The 23,009-nt window shown below is 36.1% G+C and overlaps 2 protein-coding genes across 2 annotated transcripts; both read right to left on the bottom strand.

Annotated features, from left to right (window-relative positions):
• Window positions 1-12,533: 12,533 nt before the first annotated feature.
• On the bottom strand, window positions 12,534-13,472 carry LOC127695970 (olfactory receptor 5B3-like). Its single transcript, XM_052198741.1, has one exon. It carries the CDS (start codon window positions 13,470-13,472, stop codon window positions 12,534-12,536), a length of 939 nt encoding a protein of 312 aa, XP_052054701.1.
• Window positions 13,473-19,194: 5,722 nt separating this feature from the next.
• On the bottom strand, window positions 19,195-20,121 carry LOC127678126 (olfactory receptor 5B3-like). Its single transcript, XM_052172916.1, has one exon. It carries the CDS (start codon window positions 20,116-20,118, stop codon window positions 19,195-19,197), a length of 924 nt encoding a protein of 307 aa, XP_052028876.1. The 5' UTR covers window positions 20,119-20,121.
• Window positions 20,122-23,009: the final 2,888 nt, after the last annotated feature.

Raw genomic sequence — 23,009 nt, 5'->3', positions numbered from 1 at the left:
TAAAAAGTCTCTGATTTCTTTCTTTATTTCATCTGTGGCCAAGGTGTCATTGAGTAGAGTATTGTTCAGCCTCCATGTGTACAGACCTCAACAAATATAAGAAAATTGATCTAATCCCATGCCTCCCATAATTGTTCTTGTCTGAAAGAATGACAGGGATGGAAATGGAGAGGAGCCTTAGGAAAAGAAGGTCCATTGACAGGCCCAAAGTGGGATCCAGCTCAAGCAGAGGTCTTAAGGCTTGTCACTATTACTGAGGTTATGGAGCACTCACAAAAAAGGACCTAGCATGACAGCTCCCGGGAAGACCCAACAAGCAGCTGAAAGAGTCAGATGCAGATATTTGCACCCACCCAATGGACAGAAGCAGCTGACCTCTGTTGCTGTATTAGGTAATGCTGAAAGAAGCTGAGGAGAAGGACAATCCTGTAGGAGTTCCACCACTCTCATTTAATCAGGACCCCCGATATCTCTCAAACGCTGCACTATCAAACAGGCAACATACAGCTGGTGCTGATATGGGCCCTTGATTTTATTTAACCATTTTTGATTCCCAAGTATGAGAGACCAAACCGAATTTTAATTAAATTGAAGATAAGATAAAATGTAATTACTTGTTTACATTGTCAAGAACTCAGCATTACTTACATTCCAAAATTTTCTTTTAGTTTATAACTACGTGTTCCTTGTTAAATCCTATGTCCTGGAAAACAATGGCCTGGAAAAAGATTCCATCTTAAATAACTACTATGGCTTAGAATTGAGGAAAAGGGCAAGTGAGATGGGGGAAGGATCTTGAGAGGGCATCACCAAGAGGTGGGCAGTGAGTTGAATATGAGTGAATAAATAAAAATAAAAAATAAAAGGAAGCCATGCCATCTTAAAATCCATTCTTTGACTTTGACTTATTAGTGTTGTGATGTAGGTTACTCAGTGATTAGTGACAAACTATGTTTAACACAGTTCTGTTTATTCACTAGTTTCAAATTATCATCTCTAATTTTGTACTTTTATCTGTTTTAACACACCTGTGATGAAAAAATATGTCTAACATAAATCCCCAAGAACTGTATTTGTCTGTATTTGAAGAGAGTAGCATGATTTATAAAATAAACTAATGAATTCTCCATGATATATATTATAACATTCAGGCATCACTCTTACCTCAATGTATTTTTAAAGAAAAAAGTACTTTTGAACATCTTGTTTGGTTCACATATAATGCATATCAGATACAGGCCACCTATGGCTTTGTATGAATTTCTCTTTTCAAGTACATACATAATGTAGAAACAAAGCATTTTTAGGGAATCTGAGGAAATGAAATATTAGAAAATATTGAAGTCACAAAATCCACAGCAGTGTATTGCCAAAATTGTATAATAGAAGCTCTGCTTTCTCTAAGATCAAAGAAAACTGGCAGAAAGAACACACACACATATGAAATTCCCAATGAACCTGAAATCTGTGGGAATCATTGTCCTGGGAAGAATCACTTACCTCATCTTCATAGGTAAAATAAATTTACTCAAATTTCTTTTTGTACAAATTTAATGTCATTTGTGTAAAGAAAAAAGTGTAGTTATCTACCTGAATAAAGACACAATAATTAAAAACAATCAATTAGCAGTGGTTATGACCATCATATATTATATTCATGTAGAAAACATTGTAATGAAAATCACTCTTCTGCACAATTAAAACATACTCAAAGTAGACAAGTGCATCCCATCCTGTGTGTCTTCTATGTGGAAATCTTGCTGATGCTGGCTCAACATTCACAGCAAGTCTTCAGGGAAGTAGAGGATTTTTGTACTTACAATGATTAACACTCACAGGGTTAGTGATGCCCACAAAATCATGCCCTATAGGATGTTGTTCAAAACACTGTGACCACAGTCAATAGCGATTTACATTCTAGTGCAAGGAGATCTTGAGAAAATTATTGAGTGGGCAAGCTCTCGAGTTTTTCTCCATAAGAATACTTGAGGAGTTGCCATCTAGATTTTCTAGGGAAGAAGCAATTAACCTGCATGCAGAGACCTAAAGTTTTATTACATTTTAACAAATTGAAGTGTTTTACTGATATCTGAAACTATGCAAATTAGTAATAATAATGTGCTTCCTGTTTTTTAAATTTTGTTCAGTTTGCTCCTTGACAATTTCGTCAAGCAATTCAGTTCTCAATGCAGAATCAGTGCCCAAGATACTGAAGAATTTTGATTCTAATTTCTTTAGATATAGTACTTACTATCAAATAGCAAAAAATCCCACTACCCCCACAGACACCAATACACAAAATTCAATGAATTCTATATTTATAACTAATCTACAGTATAGAAACACAGAAAATAAAATTATTGGTAAACATCTTTGTTTATAAAAGACAGTTCCATGAAGCACAAATGAATTCCATAGATTTCAATATAGACCCTGCTTTCAATATGTAGAAACACAAACTGATATAATGTTATAAATATTAAAATTGAAATATAAACTATCAAAATGTATTAGTAGAAAATATAAAACTAGCAAAAACTCATTTAATAAAAAACTTTCACTTTGTAAAACTGAGTGAAGAGGAAATAGAAAAGGATTGCTAGAAGGAGAAAATATTAGAGAAGAAACTTTTAAAAGTTAATGAATGTGAAAGAATAAGGAGATAATACCAATACTCTTTAAACTATTCCATAAAATAGAAATGGAAGAAACACGACCAGTTCATTCTATGAAGCCACAATTATGCTTATACCTAAATTACAAAAAGACCCAAAAAAGAAAGAGAACTTCACATCAATTTCCCTTAAGGAATATTGATGCAAAAATACTCAATAAAATTCTCGCAAACAGAATTCAAGAGAACATCAAACTGATCATCCATCATGACCTAGTAGGCTTCATCCCAAGGATACATGAATGGTTCAATATATGAAATCCATTAATGTAATTCACTACATAAACAAAATCAAATAAAAAAAAAACATATGACTATTTCCTTAGATGTTAAGAACATATTTGACAAAATCCAACACCCCTTCATGATAAAAGTCTTGGAAAGACGGGGAATTCATGGCCCATTCCTAAACAGTAAAAACAATATATAGCAAATGTATAGCCAACATAAAGGTAAATGGAGAGAAACTTTCAGCAATCCTACTAAAATCAGGAACTAGACAAGGCCCACTTTCTCCCTACCAATTCAATATTGTATTCAAAGTACTAGCTAGAATAATTATAGAACAAAATGTGGTCAAATGGATGTAATTTAAAGGAACACAATTGCACAATTTGCAAATGATATGATAGCATAGTTGAGTAACCCCAAAAATTACACCAGAAAACTCATAAATCTGAAAAAACAATTTCAGCAAAATGGCTGGATATAAAATTAATGTAAACAAATCAGTACACTTCCTCTACTCAAAGGATAAACAGGCTGAGGAAGAAATTAGGGAAATGACCATCTTCACAATAGTCACAGATAGTATAAAATAGGAGTCCATCAGGTCCCAGTGGGAGCCTTCAGGTGTCTGCTTCGGGATCTGAACAGCCTGGGCCACAGCACTCAGTCTCCAGGAAGTGCAAGAGGCCTGGTGTGCTCCCAGAGGCAGACTGGGAGTGCACAGCTTGCTCTGGTTTCACAGAGCTTAGGTTTCAGTCCTGAGGCCTCTGGCAGGAGCATTCAGATCTCCGCTTCGGGATCCAGAACAGCCTGGGCTGCAACACAACATCTCCAGGTTCTGCAAGAGGCCAGAGGGGAACCCTGGAGGCCGGCTGGGAGGAGTCAGTGTGCTCTGGTGAGTCCAGCAGGCGCGGTCAGGAACCTTCAGGTGTCTGATTCAGGATCTGAACAGCCTGGGCCACAGCACTCAGTCTCCAGGAAGTGCAAGAGGACTGGTGTACACCAGAGGGCACCTGGGAAGAGGCAGCTTGCACTGGTGAGTCCAGCATTGACAACAAGATGAACTAACACCAGTGAGAACTAGATGGCAAAAGGCAAACAGAGAAACGTCACTAACAGAAATCAAGGCAATATGGAAGCATCTGGACCCAATTCTCCTTATCAAAGCATGTCCTGGATACCCCATCACACCAGAAAAACAAGATTTGGATTTAAAATCACTGGTCTTGATGCTGGAAGAGGAACGCATGAAGGAAATACAAGAAATTCAGGAGAAAATGGATCAAAAGTTAGAAGCCCTTGCAAGGGAAACATAAAAATCATTGAAAGAAATTCAAGAGAATACAAAAGCCAATAGGGAGGAAACGCAAAAATCACTTAAAGAAATACAGGAGAACTTTGGTCAACAGGCTGAGGTCATGAAAGAGGAAACACAAAAAGGTCTTAAAGAATTATAGGAAAGCACAAACAAGCAAGTGAAGGAGTTAAGCAAAATCATCCAGGATCGAAAATCAGAAGTAGAAACAACTAAAAAAACTCAAAGGGAGACAACTTTGGAGATAGAAAATGTTCGGAAGAAAACAGGGGACATAGATGCAAATATCAACAACAGAATACAAGAGATAGAAGAAAGAATCTCAGATGCTGAAGATACCATAGTAACCATGGACTCAACAGTTAAAGAAAAGGCAAAATGCAAAAAGCTTGTAACCTAAAACATCCAGGAAATCCAGGACAAAATGAGAAGACCAAACGTAAGGATTATAGGCATAGATGAGAGTGAAGATTTAAAACTTAAAGGGCCAGCAAATATCTTCAATAAAATTATGGAAGAAAACTTCCCTAACCTAAAGAGAGAGATGCCCATGAATATACAAGAAGCCTACAGAACTCCAAACAGACTGGACCAGAACAGAAATACCTCCTGTCACATAATAATCAAAACCCTAAATGTTCTAAACAAAGAAAGAATATTAAAGGCAGTAAGAGAAAAAGTCCAAGTAACATATAAAGGAAGACCTATCAGAATCACAGCAGACTTCACACCTGAGACTATGAAAGCTAGAAGATCCTGGGCAGATCTCATGCAGACTCTAAGAGAACACATATGCCGGCCAAAACTACTATACCCAGCAAAACTCTCAATCACCGTAGATGGAGAAACTAAGATATTCCATGACAAATGCAAGTTTAGCCAATATCTATCCATAAACCCAGCCCTACAAAGGATAATAGGAGGAAAATAGCAATACAAGGAGGGAATCTTCACCCTGGAAAAAGCAACATAGTAACCTTCTTTCATCAAATCCAAAAGAAGTTAACCAATCAAATTTAAAAAATAATATCAAAAATGACAGGAAGTAATATTCCTTAATATCTCTTAACATCAATGGGCTCAATGCCCCAATAAAAAGACATAGACTAACTGACTGGATACGTAAACAGGACCCTACATTTTGCTGCATACAGGAAACACACCTCAGGTTCAAAGACAAACACTACCTTAGAGTAAAAGGCTGAAAGACAATTTTACAAGCAAATGGTCTCAGGAAACAAGCTGGATTAGCCTTTCTAATATCAGATAAAATTGACTTTCAACCTAAAGCCATCAAAAGAGACTCTGAGGGACACTTCTTGCTGGTCAAAGGAAAAATACAACAAGAAGAACTTTCAATCCTGAACATCTATGCTCCAAATGCAAGGGCACCCTCATTCATAAAAGGAACTTTATTAAAGCTCAAAGCACACATTGCACCTAACACAATAATTGTGGGTGACATCAACACTGCACTTTCCTCAATCAGGAAAACAGAAACTGAACAGGAACACAGTGAAACTAATTGAAGCTTTGGACCAATTAGATTTAACAGATATATATAGAGCAAAAGAATATACCTTTTTCTCAGCACCTCATGGCACCTTCTCCAAAATCGACCATATAATTGGTCACAAGACAGACCTCAACAAATATAAGAAGATTGAACTAATCCCATGCCTCCTATCAGATTACCATGGAGTAAAAGTGGTCTTCAATAGCAACAAAAACAACAGAAAACACACATACACGTGGAAACTGAACAATATTCTAAAAGAAATTAAAGACTTTTTAGAACTTAATGAAAATGAAGACACAACATACCCAAATCTATGGGACACAATGAAAGCAGTGCTGAGAGGAAAACTCATAGCCCTGAGTGCCTCCAAAAAGAAAATGGAGAGAGCACACACTAACAGCTTAATGACACACCTGAAAGCCCTGGAACAAAAAGAAGTTATTTCAACCAGGAGGAGTAGAAGGCAGGAAATCATCAAACTCAGGGCCGAAATCAATAAAGTAGAAACAAAGAGAACCATACAAAAAAAAAATCAACAAAACCAGGATCTGGTTCTTTGAGAAAATCAACAAGATAGATAAAACCTTTGCCAGACTAACCAAAGGGCACAAAGACAGTATCCAGATTAAAAAACTTAGAAATGAAATTGGAGATATAACAACAGATATTGAGGAAATTCAAAAAATTATTAGATCTTACTCCAAAAGCCTATACTCAACACAACTGGAGAATCTGGAGCAAATGGACAGTTCCTAGACAGATATCTGACACCAAAACTAAATCAGGATCAAATAGATCATGTAAACAGTCCCATAGCAGCCGAAGAAATAAAAAAGGGTCATGGAAAGTCTCCCAACCAAAAAAAGCACGGGACCAGATGGCTTCAGTGCAGAATTCTATCAGACCTTCATAGAAGACCTAACACCAATACTCTTCAAACTATTCCACAAAATAGAAACAGAAGGAAATCTACCCAGCTCGTTCTATGAAGCCACAACTACGCTGATACCAAAACCACACAAAGATCCAACAAAGAAAGAGAACCTCAGGCCAATTTTGTTTATGAATATTAATGCAAAAATACTTAATAAAATTCTCGCCAACCGAATCCAAGAACACATCAAAACGATCATCCACCACGATCAAGTAGGCTTCATCCCCGGGATGCAGGAATGATTCAATATAAAGAAATCCATCAATGCTATTCACTACATAAACAAACTCAAGAAAAAAAAACATATGATCATCTCATTAGATGCAGATAAAGCATTTGACAAAATTCAGCATCCTTTCATGCTAAAAGTCTTGGAAAGAACAGGAATTCAAGACCCATACCTAAACATCATTGAAGCAATATACAGCAAACCAGTAGCCAACATCAAACTAAATGGAGAGAAACTTGAAGCAATACCACTAAATTCAGGGAATAGACAAGGCTGTCCTCTCTCTCCATATCTTTTCAATATAGTACTTGAAGTTCTAGCTAGAGCAATTAGACAACATAAAGAGGTAAAGGGGATACAAATTGAAAAGGAAGAAGTCAAATTATCACTATTTGCAGATGGCATGATAGTCTACTTAAGTGACCCGAAAACCTCCACCAGAGAATTCCTACAGCTGATAAACAACTTCAGCAAAGTGGCTGGTTATAAATCAACTCAAGCAAATTAGTTGCCTTCCTATACTCAAAGGATAAGCAGGCTGAGAAAGAAGTTAGGGAAATGACATCCTTCACAATAGCCACAAACAATATAAAATATCTTGGTGTGACTCTAACCAAACAAGTGAAAGATCTATACTCCAAGAACTTCAGGTCTCTGAAGAAGGAAATCGAAGAAGACCTCAGAAAATGGAAAAATCTGCCATGCTCGTGGATCGGCAGGATTAATGTAGTTAAAATGGCCATCTTGCCAAAAGCGATCTACAGATTCAACGCAATCCCCATCAAAACCCCAACTCAGTTCTTCACAGAGTTAGAAAAAGCAATTCTCAAATACACGTGGAATAACAAAAAACCCAGGATAGCTAAAACTATTCTCAACAACAAAAGAAATTCTGGGGGAATCAGTATCCCTGACTTCAAGCAATATTACAGAGCAATAGTGTTAAAAACTGCATGGTATTTCCACAGTGACAGACAAGTGGACCAGTGGAATAGAATTGAAGATCCAGAAATGAATCCACACACCTATGGTCACTTGATCTTCGACAAAGGAGCTGAAAACATCCAGGGGAAAAAAGATAGCCTTTTCAACAGATGGTGCTGGTTCAATTGGAGGTCAGCATGCAGAAGAATGTGAATTGATCCATTCTTATCTCCATGTACTAAACTTCACTCCAAGTGGATCAAGGTCCTCCATGTAAAACCAGACACACTGAAACTAATAGAAAAGGAGCTGGGGAAGACCCTTGAGGACATGGGCACAGGGGAAAAGTTCCTGAAGAGATCACCAATAGCTTATGCTCTAAGATCAAGAATTGACAAATGGGACCTCATAAAATTACAAAGTTTCAGTAAGGCAAAGGACACTGTTAAAAGGAAAAAATGAGAACCATCAAATTGGGAAAGGATATTCACCAACCCTACATCTGGTAGAGGGCTAATATCCAATATATGCAAAGAACTCAAGAAGTTAGACCCCAGGGAACCAAATAACCCTATTAAAAATGGGGTACAGATCTAAACAAAGAATTTTCACCTGAAGAAATTCAGATGGCCGAGAGGCACCTTAAGAAGTGATCAACATCATTAGTCATTAGGGAAATGCAGATCAAAACAACCCTGAGATTTCACCTCACACCAGTCAGAATGGCTAAGGTCAAAAACTCAGGAGACAGCAGGTGTTGGCGAGGATGTGGAGAAAGAGGAACACTTCTCCACTGCTGGTGGGGCTGTAAGATGTTACAACCACTTTGGAAATCAATCTGGCAGTTCCTCAGAAACCTGGACATGACACTTCCAGAGGACCCTGCTATACCTCTCCTGGGCCTATACCCAAAGGATTCCGTGGCATACAATAAAGACACATGCTCCATTATGTTCATAGCAGCCTTATTTATAATAGCCAGAAGCTGGAAAGAACCCAGATAGCCCTCAAAGGAGGCATGGATACAGAAAATATGGTATATATACACAATGGAATACTTACTCCACAATTAGAAACAATGAATTCATAAAATTTTTAGGCAAATGGTTTGATCTGGAAAATATCATCCTAAGTGAGGTAACCCAATCACAAAAGAATACACTTGGAATTCAATCTCTGATAAGTGGATATTAATTAGCCCAGAAGCCCTGAATACCCAAGGCACAAATCGCATAGCAAATGACTCCCATGAAGAAGTATGGAGAGGCTCCTGATTTTGGAAAGGATTCACCTAGCATTGGAGGGGAATATAAGGACAAAGAAAAAGGAGGGAGGTGATCAGAGAATGGATGGAGAGAAGAAGGTTTATGGGACATATGGGGAGGGGGGATCTGGCAAAGGGGAAATCATTTGGAATGTAAACAAAGAATATAGAAAATAAAAATATTAAAAAAAGATGTGAAATATCCAAGTAATAAATGAAAATATTACTGAAAAATAGAAATTCATTCTTTCACATTTGTTAAATGTCTGAACCATTGAGAATAAATATCAATTTATTTCAATAGGACTACATCCTTAATGTTTAAACATCCAGCCCATACCCACACAAAACAAATACCATAGAACCAAATAACCCCATTAAAAAGTGGGGTACTGAGCTAAACAATGAAGAATTTCGGAGGGCTGAGAAACACCTTAAGAAATGTTCAACATCATTAATCATTAGGGAAATGCACATCAAAACAACTCTGAGATTTCACCTCACACCAGTCAGAATAGCTAAGGTCAAAAACTCAGGAGACAGCAGGTGTTGGCGAGGATGTGGAGAAAGAAGAACACTTCTCCACTGCTGGTGGGGCTGTAAGATGGTTCAACCACTTTGGAAATCAGTCTGGCAGTTCCTCAGAAAACTGGGCATGACACTTCCTGAGGACCCTGCTATACCACTCCTGGGCAAATACCCAGAGGATTCTTCAGCATGCAATAATGACACATGCTCCACTATGTTCATAGCAGCCCTATTTGTAATAGCAAGAAGCTGGAAAGAACCCCGGAGTCCTTCAATGGAGGAATGGATAAAAAAATGTGGTATATTTACACAATGGAGAACTATTCAGCCATTAGAAACAATGAAATCATGAAATTCTTAGACAAATGGATGGAGCTGGAGAACATCACACTAAGTGAGGTAACACAGTCTCAAAAGATCAATCATGGTATGCGCTCACTGATAAGTGGATATTAGCCTAGAAACTTTGAATACCCAAGACATAATTCACACATTAAATGATGTCCAAAAAGAATGGAGGAATGGCGCCTGGTTCTGGAAAGACTCAGTGCAATAGTAAAGGGGAATTCCAGAACAGAGAAGTTGGAAGGGGTAGATGGGGGAACAGGGCGAGAGAAGAGGGCTTATGGGACTTGCGGGGAGTGGGGACCCAGAAAAGGGGAAATTATTTGAAATGTAAATAAAAATATATCATTAAAAAATAAAAAAATTAAAAAAATAGTATAAAGTATCTTGGCATGACTCTAACCAAGCAAGTGATTGATCTGTATGACAAGAACTTCAGGTCTCTGAAGAAAGAAATTGAAGAACATCTCAGAAGATGGAAAGATCTCTCATGCTCATGGCTTGGGTGAATTAATATAATAAAAATGGCCATCTTGCCAAAAGCAGTCTATAGGTTCAATGCAATCCCATCAAAATTCCAACTCAATTCTTTATAGAGTTATAAACAGCAATTCACAAATTCATTTGGAATAACAAAAAACCCAGGATAATGAGAAGTATTCTCAGCTATAAAAGAACTTCTGGGGAAATCAGAATCCCGCACGTCAATCTTTACTACAGAGCAATAGTGAAAAAAAAAAAACTGCATGGAATTGGTACAGTGACAGGCATGTAGATCAATGGAATAGAGGTGAGGATCCAGAAATGAACCAACATACCTATGGTCATTTGATCTTTGACTGGAGCTAAATCAATCCAGTGGGAAAAAAGAACGCCTTTTCAACAAATGATGATGTTTCAATTGGTGGTTAGCATGCAGAAGAATTCTAATCAATCCATTCTTATCTCCATATTCAAAGCTCAAGTCCAAGTGGATCAAGTACTGCCATATAAAACAAGATACACTGAAGGTAATATAAAAGAAAGTGGGAGAAAGTCTTGAGCACATGGGCACAAGGGATAATTTCCTGAGCAGTATACCAACAGCTTATGCCCTAAGATCAAGCATTGAGAAATGACACCTCATAAAATTGCAAAGCCTCTGTAAGGCAAAGGACATTGTCAATAGGACAAAATGGCAGCTAACAGATTGGGAAAGCATCTTAACCAACTCTACATCTGATAGTGGGCTAATACGTGGCTATAATCTTGAGAATACAATATGATCCAATGACCACACTCTTGTGTGCATGAATGTATGAAATCAGAATGTTTTACAGTTATTTTATTAGTTTCTAGTTCACAAATCGTATCAAGACCACAAAAATGGCTTCCAAAAAGGAACAATAACTTTCGTTCAGGAAATTTTAAGCCATTCTTTTAATCCCAATGTGGAGCTTTGAACGCTTGTTCTGATAATGTCTAGATAATCTATTTCACAGAACTTCTGAAATTTTAATTTAAAAAAATAAATTTATCAGTGAGTGCATACCATGATTGATCTTTAGAGACTGGGTTACCTCACTTAGTATGATGTTCTCCAGCTCCATCTAGAAACTTTGAATATGCAAGACATAATCCACATATTAAATGATGTCCAAGAAGATCCGTGGAGTGGCCCTTGGTTCTGGAAAGACTCAGTGCAGCAGTATAGGGGAATACCAGAACAGGGAAGTGGGAAGGGGTAGATGGGGGAACAGGGGGAGGGAAGAGGGCTTATGGGACTTTCGGGAGTGGGGAACCAGAAAAGGGGAAATCATTTGAAATGTAAATAAAGAATACATCGAATAAAAAAACAAAACAAAAAAATAAATAAATTTAATTGTAACATTATTGAAGCAAGATATATATATATATATATATATATATATATATATATATATATATATATATATATATATAACATCCTTTTATCTCAAGCTTTTCCCTGTCACTTTGTGGTAAACAAATTCTGTACATACAGTAAGAATTTATTTAGAAGTGCTTAGCTTCATTGTATCAGAGGCATATTATGATCTAAACATTCATTCAAGGAAATCATGTAATTATAAGGCTATTCTATGCTTGTGCTAGGAACTGTTACTACAAAAATGACTCTTGCTGATCCAGTGTTAGAAAAAATTTCAATTCTTTTCTGACAAATCAAAGCAAGAGTCAAAAGGTATCATTGAGACAGCAGGCAAGAGTTTAAAATGTGTGAACATAGACAATGTGTATAAAATTTATTTATGAGCTGTCAATTAACATGAAATATAAAAAATGCATGCTTATGAATCATTTTTAAATATTATCTACATTTTATTGATAGTAGGATCACACTTAAGGAGTTTTGAATTAAAGAGTACACAAATATTCATCATAGGAATATTGTCAAGAAGAATAAAATAATCCTCATAATCTATTGAATTCCATATTTTTCTTTGTCTATATCTCTATACCTTAGAGTCACAGAAATATGATAATCCATTCTGGAATTTAATTGCATGTACAAGAAAAATGATAAGTATTATTAATCTACAACATTAAAAAAATCACTACGGGCTATTTTTCCAGTGAAAAAACTTTGTGAATGCTCTTTTGACTTCTTTGTTCCGAAGACTGTAGACCAGAGGATTCAGCATAGGTATAATCATGGTGTAGAATACAGATGCAATTTGGTCAGTGTCCATTGAGTGACTGGAGCTGGGCAGCAAATACATGAATATGATTGTCCCATAGAAAATGGACACTGCAGTGAAGTGTGAGGCACAAGTGGATACAGCCTTCCCATATCCAGCACTTGAGTGCATTTTAAAGATTGTGATAAAAATGAATACGTAGGATATACAAATAACCAATAGAGCAAAAAATATACTGAAGCTCCCTACATAAACAAGAAGCATCTCACTGAAATGCCTGTCAGAGCAAGACAGAACCATAACTGCTGGAATATCACAGAAGAAATGATGGACTATATTAGACTTACAGAAGAAAAGACTGAAAGTGTTTCCAGTGTTAATGGAGGCATTCAGGAACCCAAAAGCATAGGAACCTATAGAAAGATAGGCACACACACTTGTAGTCATAGTGGTGGCATAGTGTAATGGCTTACACACTGCTGCATAGCGATCATAGGCCATTGATGCCAAGAGGTAATTTTCCACAGTAGCAAATGCTACAAAAAAGAACATCTGAGCAGCACAGTCATTATAGGAAATGACCTTGTTTTCTATTAGAAGCCCAGTCATGACTGTGGGTGTGACAGCTGAGGAGTAACAAAAATCAACCAAGGACAGGTTACCTAGAAAAATGTACATAGGGGTATGGAGACAAGAGTCCAGGACAATTATTATTATCAGCACCAAATTTCCCACCAAGGTGATGCTGTAAATGAAGAGAAATATCATAAATAGGGGTAACTGTAATCCTGGGTCATTGGTGAGTCCCAGCAGGAGAAACTCTGTCACTCTTGTATTATTCTCCTTCAAAGTCATGTTCAGTCATTGGAATGCTCACAGCTATTGGAAAAGAAAAATACGGTGATAAAAAAGCTGAATTAAAATAGAAATCCATATGTGTGGAATATGACCTAGTTAAAAAATAATCAGTACTTTGAAATTATGTAGAAACTAAACTTTCCCCAAATTAAATTTGGTATATTAGTTATATAGAAAGTTAAATATGCCAAACTTCAGCAATTAATTGTTTTCCTATCCAACTTTAAATTTTTGTAGTTCATGTACAGATATTGAGATTATTTAATTATGTGTTAGATGTGATATATGAAATATTTCCAAATCAGTTCTGAGCTAAATAAAAAACTTAATTTCTCTGTTGTTTGTTTTCATGGACTTCTCTAAAAAGGGGACTTTAGATGTCCATTCCATGTATCTTCTTAATTGTACTAGAATTGTGATTGCATTAATTTAAGTCATGGAGCACAAAGTTTGGATAGTTTATTCATATTTTAAATAAAAAAATGCCACTCTTTGCTTTGCATCCTTGATCTTATTTAACACATTCTGATTCCCAAGTATGAGACTCCAAACTGAATTTTAGATAAATTTAAGATAATATAAGTACATGAGTACCTTGGCACAAACTCACCATTACTAGAATCCCAGGTTTCTGTTACTATTTCTAAACAGATGTCTTTTGTTTAATCTTTTGTACTGGGAAACAAGGGCCTAGAAATGTGTGCCCCCTAAAATAGATACAGGTATTGGAATCCAAGAGAAGGACAGAAGGATTAGAGGGAAAATTTGTGGAAGTGATAGCTAGGAGAATGGGCAGTGAGATTAAAATATAGAGAAGCCATGCCTTCTTAAAATTAATTCATTGTCTTATTAGTATTGTGATTTTTGGCTACTCACAGATTAGTGGCAAACTGTCTTCAACATAGATCTCTTTCTAAATTTTATAACATTTAAATTTAATTTGAATCTGTCCTTGTATAGCAGTAAAACCATTTCTAAATTTGTTTCTCTTCAGAACACATTGGTAAGACACCCTCCCCTAGTGAAGCATTTCTGATTATCATTCCTCCTATCAATCTTTAGCAAATTCTTTTGCTTTCTGCTTTTGAAATTATCAGGTTGCCAATTTTAATACACATGGCCAAGTTTAGCACGTGATTCAATTATAATGAAGGAGTTGTGTATAGATGTCTCTTTCTGTCTTTGTGTGTTTGTCTGTCTCTGTGTCTTTTAGGAAAGGATGCAGATTTAAAAGCTTAAGCCACTCCATAATAGCAAGCATGAGATTAAAAGTAACTTTGAAATAAAGTTTGTAGTTTATTAATTTGTAATTCGATATGAGCTCTTTAAACTTGGCATAGTCACATTCCACATTTTGCATTTTCATCTGTTTGAACTCTCCTGCAAAGATATAACTAATATAATGCCACAAAAAGTCTGCTAGTATTTGTCTGTATTTAGTGGGAGATATGACCATTATTTACCAAACAAACTGATGAAGTCTCCATGGTATATATAGATTATAGGATTCAGGGACCACTCTCACCATGCTGTTTACATAAAATACTTTTGAACATCTCATTTGGTGCACATATAATTTATATCAGATATAGGCCACCTATGGCTTTGTATGAATTTATCTTTTCAAGTGCAAACATAATGTAGAAACAAAACATTTTGAGGGAATCCAAGGAACATGCAATATTGAAAAATATTGAAGTCATAAAAACTACAACAGTATATTGCCAAAATTGTATTATAGGAGCTCTGCCTTCTCTAATGCAAAGAAACCTGGCAGAAAGAATGCAAGCATGGATCGAATATAAAATCAACATGAAGTCAATGGAATTATTTTTCCTGGGAAAAGTCAACTTACCTCATCTTCATAGGTAAAATAAATATGCTGTAATTCTTCCTGTACAACTTTTATGTCATTTTGATCAATAATGAAGTGCAGTTAGCTAACTGATAAAGAAGCAATCATTCTAAGTCAATCAATTAGCAGTGGCTATGATCATCTTACATTATATACATGTAGAAAATGTCATAATGAAAATCATTCTTCTGCACAATTAATACACACTCAAAGTAGACAAGTACATCCTGTGTATCTTCTATGTGGACATTCCTTGATGCAGACTAAACGCTCACAGCAAGTCTTCAGGTAAGTAGAGAATTTTTGTATTTACAATGATTATCACTCACAAGGTTAATGATGTCCACTGAGTCATGCCCTGCAAGATGTTGTTCAAAACACTGTGACCACAGTCAATGGGGATTTGCATAATAGTGCATGGATCTTGAGAGAATTTATACTGACTGGGTGAGATTTGGAGGTTTCCCCCATGAGAATACTTAAGGAGTTGCCATCCAGTTTTCCTAGGGAAGAAGCAACTTACCTGCCTGCAGAGATCTAAAGTATTATTACATTTTTAAAAATTAAAGTTTTACTGATATCTGAAACTATGCAAATTAGTAATAATAATGTGCTTCCTGTTTTTTAAATTTTGTTCAATTTCCTCCTTGACAATATCATACGGGCACATTATGCATACTATTATACTCACTCAATTCTAGTTTGTCTCCCTTATGCCTGACTTTCACTCCTGACTTTGAGGACTCATGTTGTTAAACCAGGACTAAGCATGTGGCCTGCGGTTTGCAACTACCCCTACTCTATGATGTTCCTTTAGGTTTTTAATAGGTAGCATAGATGGTCTCAGGAGCTGGAACATCACTTTGCCTCTGCACCTTGATAAGTCATGAGTTGGGTGTCTGTGCTCATCACTATTCACAGGAAAAAAGAAACTGCTCTGAATAAGGCTGGAAATAACACTTTTCTTCCTTCCTCCCTCCATTCCTAATTCCCTTCCTCCTTCCATTCCCCCTCTCTTTCTTTTCATTCATAGAGTAGCATTTTTCTTTTGTTAAGGCTGGGTCTGTCTATTGGTATAAACAAATATCCAGAAAGCAGTTTGGCACCATTCAGCTATACAAAAGTAGTAGGTGTTATTCCTTCCACTCCTCATACCAGGACATAGAAACTCCTCAGTCATGATTTTTGTTTGTTTGTTTGGTTGGTTGGTTCTTTATTTTAACTAATAAAAATAAGTAGTACCAGCCTTAAATTCTCTCTTATAGACTAGGCTTCAGATCAAGAGTTGCCTTCCTAACAGTCTGGGAGGTTAGCATTTTAGTTCAATATTCACAGACAGGGAAGACAGTTGAAAACGTTTTTCTCTCAGCAGACTTTTTACCACCTTCTGCAACATTCTGGTATCTTGAAAGCTCAGTTTCAGGGTAATTTCTTTATATTCTGCAACAAAGTTTTAATGTTACCTTCAGCTATACAATTTTATCAATGATTTACAGTATAATCCAGAGAAATAATGAAAATCTGTATTGCTTTAACGGGACTTCACATATGCCCTATCAATTCATAAGGCAATGCCCCACAATCAATACTGGTATTTTTGCATCTCAACCACTTTCAGGATACACAGTATTTAGCAGCATAAGATACCTACACACGTAAGCATCTTACTTTCATGTATGTTTTCTCCTTGACATAGAAACAAATAGTTTTCTATGTTTATATGTGGGCATAAAAGAAAATGTTCCTATTGTTGTGAGAGCTTGTGCTGATTTAGAAAGTTAGAGGTTGTGTAGGTTCTCTTCCAATGACCATAAGTTAGCTAGCACTAATTGGTTAATAAAGTTTAATAATAACCTAATTGTGTGAGGGTTAGGGTTAAGGTTATGCAATGTTGGTAGTTGATGAGATTCCCAAGAATCATACCTGGTTAAAACACGTAGTTGTCTCCATGATTTCAAGGTTACTATAGTATTTCTTTAACCATGAAATCTAGACTGATGAAGGGCATATTCAGGTCAGTTTCAGCTCAGTGGTTTGTAGGTTCTGTTTCTGAAGTGCATAGAATCTTCAGCAATAATGATTTACCTTTTAACTCTAGGGAGCAGTGGAAGGTATTAGCAATAAGCTGCTTATTTGGGGAATCTCTTAGACATCCCTGTCCAGCAACTCAAAAGAAGGCTTTTCATGTCTGATATTAGTGTGTTTGTTATGTGGTCTTTTACTCTTGGAGGAATTATTACCAGCACATATGAGAACGAAAATTTAACACTAAATATGTATATTTATATACTGAATTATTTGTATTATACAGCTTTTAGATCAATACTTACTAGTGTGATTTCTTGTAACTTTCTCAGAGTTCCTAATTATTATTTTAACCACATTCTCATTTTTTCTGGATCACTCCCTCACTTCTCTCTTCCCTAAGGTGCCCCCTTTAATCATAGTTCACATGAGATCACTTATATCTTACAATTTTTCTTCATTCTTTTCCCACGGAAACCAAAATCCATAAACAATCAAAATTCAGATTCATGAAGGCCAGTTGCGACATATATATCTACAGAGCACCCTTGCCCCTATCTCTCATTGCTGAAAAGGATTTGACATCATTTAAAGAGCCAGAGGAACAAGGCATTTGCTACGAGATTCTTTCTCCTAGTAATATCAAAAGCTGCACCCTCTAATTTTAACCAACATTTCTGGGCAATCATGAGCAATGGCTACTCTGGACATGCCAAAGTACACATGGAAAATATAGTAAGACATCACACCTGCAACTGAGAAAAGCTGGAAACATAAGTAATTTTCCCCAGGGAAAACATATCAATTAAATTTCCAGGCAATGTTTAGGAATATATATGCATATAGATGAATATGTATGCTTGCAGTAAGAATTAGTGAAAAACAGGCTATTAGTTTGATAATTGATATATCAAATTTAAATGTGTGGAGTGGGAATACTGGAGTGCTAAAAGGGAGGAAATGTGAATGATAAATAATGTAGTGATATAATCTCACAAAGTAAAATATTAAAAGAAATACAAAACAGTAGGCTTTTTTTGAGACATGGTTTCTCTGTGTAGCCCTAGCTGTCCTGGAACTCACTCTGTAGACCAGGTTGGCTTCGAACTCAGAAACCTGCCTGCCTCTGCCTTACAAGTGCTGGGTTTAAAGGCATGCATGCGCTACCACTACCCGGTGGTAACAGTAAGTTCTCATGTGACATTTTTATACAACCTTCATTTAGCTAAGACTCCCTCTCTTTTCCATCATTCCCCATCCCTGATTAAACCTTAACGATCTTTAGTACATTCTAAAATCGTAGATATTTGCTTTCATCATTAGTATACATAAAATACAAGTTATCTGAGTACTATATTCTCTTTATTCTTCAATCAGATGAGAACATTTATGTTTTTCTTTCACTCACTGTGTATCATGATTACCACTGCAGGGACTGCAGGAACTGCAAACTTTCTGATATCCATTTGTATAAGTCTTCAGAAGAAAAATATGAGTGTGTCTCTTCTTTAATGATTTTATTCCTCACCTGATTACATAGAATTATATTGATGTGAGAGAAAAACATTTGCATGGAAAAGGATTGAATATGATAATATATTCAATAATTTTTTCACAAGCTGACCTAAAGTTATTATAGTCATTTGATGTTTGTTTCACTCTTCTGAACAAAATCTTAAGTTTTTGAAACCTGACATACTATTGCAGAGAAGAAGAGGTCACTTTTTTCTTGAATTCATTATAGAATGGAAAATATGATTCAATATATATTTCAGATTCAATCAGTGAATTTTGCAGGTTTACATTCCCAAAAGATAAATAAAATCAGAGCTGCAAATATTATCTTGATCTTAATACAATCTTTTTAAATGCATTCTTCACATCCTTGTTCCTTAGGCTGTAAACAAGAGGGTTCAACATGGGAATGACCATGGTGTAGAACACAGATGCAATTTTGTCAGTATCCATGGACAGACTGGACCTGGGCTGCAAGTACATGAATATGATTGTCCCATAGAAAATAGAGACAGCTGTGAAGTGTGAGGCACAAGTGGAGAGGACTTTGCGATATCCTGAATTGGAGTGCATCTTTAGTATGTTGGTGAAAATGAATGTGTAGGATATTAAAATAAGTATAAGAGCAAAAAAGATATTGAAACTGGCTACAGACATAAGAACCAGGTCATGAACATATCTATGAGAACAAGATACAATCATGACTGCTGGAATGTCACAGAAAAAATGATGGATCTCATTTAACTCACAGAAGGTGAGACTTAATGCATTCAGAGTATATATGGAAGCATTCAGCAAACCACAGATATAACAGCAAATAACTAGACATGCACACATATGTGTTGTCATGGTGGTTGCATAATGTAGGGGTTTACACACTGCTGCATAGCGGTCGTAGGCCATTGAAACCAAAAGATAGTTTTCCACATTAGCAAAGTTTGCAAAAAAGAACATCTGAGAGGCACAAGCATTGTAGGACATGATCTTGTCTCCTATAAGGAATCCAGCCATGACCTTTGGAGTGACTGTTGAAGAGTAACAGAAATCCACTAAGGACAGGTTACTTAGAAAAATGTACATGGGGGTGTGAAGCCGAGAGTCCAAGAGAATCAACAGGATCAGCCCCAGGTTCCCTACAAGGGTGATGGTATAGATGAGAAGAAATATGATGAAGAGGGGAAGCTGCAGGTCTGGATCATCAGTGAGTCCCATCAGGATGAACCATATCATTTCTGTCTTGTTCTCCATTAGTGATATCAATTAATCAACAGAAGGGCATAATTTTTTTAAGAGTAGAATGTGGGTTTGAAATATTTTAGTGGTTGGAAGTCGATATGCAGCTAAAAATGGTCAATAATCCAGTATCACAGGATCTGTCTGAAACTCTCTTCTGACCTGTTTGGACATGAGTCACGTATTGTAGATAGAGGTACACATAGACAAAGCACCTAAACACATACTTTATTATTTTTAAAAATCTTTAAGAATTGGTTAATATGCAGAAGAATCCAAATTGATCCATTCTTATCTCCTTGTACTAAGCTCAACTCCAAATGGAGAAAGGACCTCCATGTAAAAGCAGGTACACTGAAACTAATAGAAAAGAAACTGGGGAAGAGTATTGGGCACAGGGCACAGGGGAAATTTTCCTGAACAGAACACCAATAGTTTATGCTCTAAGGTCAAGAATTGACAAATGGGACCTCATAAAATTACCAAGTTTCTGTAAGGCAAAGGACACTGTCAAAAGGACAAAACGGCAACCAACAAATTGGGAAAAGATCTTCACCAAGCCTACATCAGACAGAGGGCTAATATCCAATATGTACAAAGAACCCAAAAAGTTAGACTCCAGAGAGCCTAATATCCCTTTTTTAAAATGGGGTACAGAGCTAAACAAAAAATTCTCACATGAATAAATTTGCATGGCTGAGAAGCACCTTAAGAAATGTTCAACATCATTAGTCATCAGGAAAATGCAAATCAAAACAACCCTGAGATTTCACTCACACCAGTCAGAATGGCTAACGTTAAAAACTCAGGAGACAGTAGGTGTTGGTGAGGATGCCAACACTCCGCCACTGCTGGTGGGATCATAAGATGGTACAACAACATTGGAAATCAGTCTGACGGTTCCTCAGAAAACTGGGCATGACACTTCCAGAGAACCCTGCTATACCACTCCTGGGCATATATCCAGAGTATTGCCTGTCATACAATAAGCACACATGATCCACTATGTTCATACAAGCCTTATTTATAATAGCCAGAAGCTGGAAAGAACCCAGATGTACCTCAATGGAGGAACAGATACAGAAAAATGTGGTATATTTACACAATGGAATACTACTCACCAATTAAAAACAATGAATTCATGAGATTCTTATGCAAATGGTTGGCACTGGAAAATATCATACTAAGTGAGGTAACCCATTCACAAAAGAACACATATGGAATGTAGTCACTGATAAGTGGATATTAGTCCAGAAGATCTGAATACCCAAGAGACAATTCACTTACCAAATCATTCCCAAGAACAAGGAAGGAGAGGGCCCTGGTCCTGGAAATGCTTGATGCAGCAATGTATGGGATTACCAGGACAGAGAATTGGAGGGGGGGTTGATTGGGGAATGGGTGGAAGGAAGAGAGCTTATGGGATATATGGGGAGGGGTTAACCGGGAAAGGGGAAATCATTTGGAAAGTAAACAAAGAATATAGAAAATTAAAAAAAAAAGAATTGGTTAATAAAGGAATTGGTATCTATGAAATTTTAATTTATTTTCTACCCAAACTCAATATATATAGATATTTGTTATCTACATGTAGACAGTTTAGTAACAGTGAATATTTTTTATTTTAATGTGTCTATGTACTTGCTCACTTGCCTGGGTCATGTAAAGATAAGGCTACTGCTCTTACCTGTCAAAAGCTGGTACAGAAACAACATGTTCTCTGTCATCATACAATGACTTTGATACATTATTTCTTCAAAGAAAATTGTCAAGCATAGGAGATATAAATTTTCTGCAGTTTTAAATATCGTAATTACCACTTTCTGTTCAGGACCCTGGAAACATTTTCACTCATTGCACGCTAAATATCCAAAATACTTAAAAATAATTATAATGAATAATTGTTTGGTTTTAACACAGGGAACTGAGTGACATACTATTTTGTAAAATCTTTTTTTGTCACCATATAATGGTTTTCATTAAACATCAAGCAAGCAAGCAATTCCTAATCCAATCATGGAATATTTTTATGAATACTAGAAGATTCTGAATGAATTAATTAGCTCCAAATTGTATTTTAATTTTTCCAAACATATTCTCATGCTTTTAATATAGCATATGCAGATACATTGATAAGGGTATATTCAGAAGCATGTTGGCATGATTAGGTCACAGGAGGCTTTAACTTGGATCATTAGTGTTCAACATTGCAATTACTAGTATTGTTGAGCTTATAGGTTGAGCTATGCTTGGAGAATGTTCAACCTCAGATCAGTTTAGAATAAAGATACATCTTTAAGTAAAATACAGAGAGCTAAAATTCTTGAAATACATATGTACCAGATCATCCATTAACTATCTAAAAAGCATCGAAATATTTTAAACACAATATTGGCATCTGAAAAACTAAGACAGTAATGCGACCGACATGGGATATTATTGCAAATCTAAAATAGTATATCACAGGCAATAAAATACTGGCTTTTAAGCATGACTTAGTGAGTACCACTAATCATGTTGCTATTGCTATATGATAAAGGCATAAGCAGCTGTAGTTCTGGGTAAGACTAAGTCAGTCTTGAAAATTCTCCCTACAAATTGCCCTTTTTGGCACTCATATTGCTTATGAATTCTCATGATCCCTTTTGTTTTCACTCTAGGAATATTGGTTTTGGTTGATACAGTTTTACATGGACCATTATTTTTAGAAAAAAATCATTATTTTAATCTATAATTTTAGATAAATCATTCCTCTATTCTCCCCTTTTAGTTTTATTTTTCTCAGGATATTTTTCTACAGCAAGAACAGAGTTCAAGGAGAATAAGTTCACAACTTGTGTAGTTTGTTTATCTCAAATATGTATTGTTCTTATAGTGTAATGATACTTTTCTGGCTTGGCATATTT

Source organism: Apodemus sylvaticus, chromosome 1 (assembly GCF_947179515.1).
Source record: "Apodemus sylvaticus chromosome 1, mApoSyl1.1, whole genome shotgun sequence".
Classification (NCBI taxonomy): domain Eukaryota; kingdom Metazoa; phylum Chordata; class Mammalia; order Rodentia; family Muridae; genus Apodemus; species Apodemus sylvaticus.
Note: the sequence above shows the minus strand (reverse complement) of the source record. Positions and strands in the feature narration are given on the sequence as shown.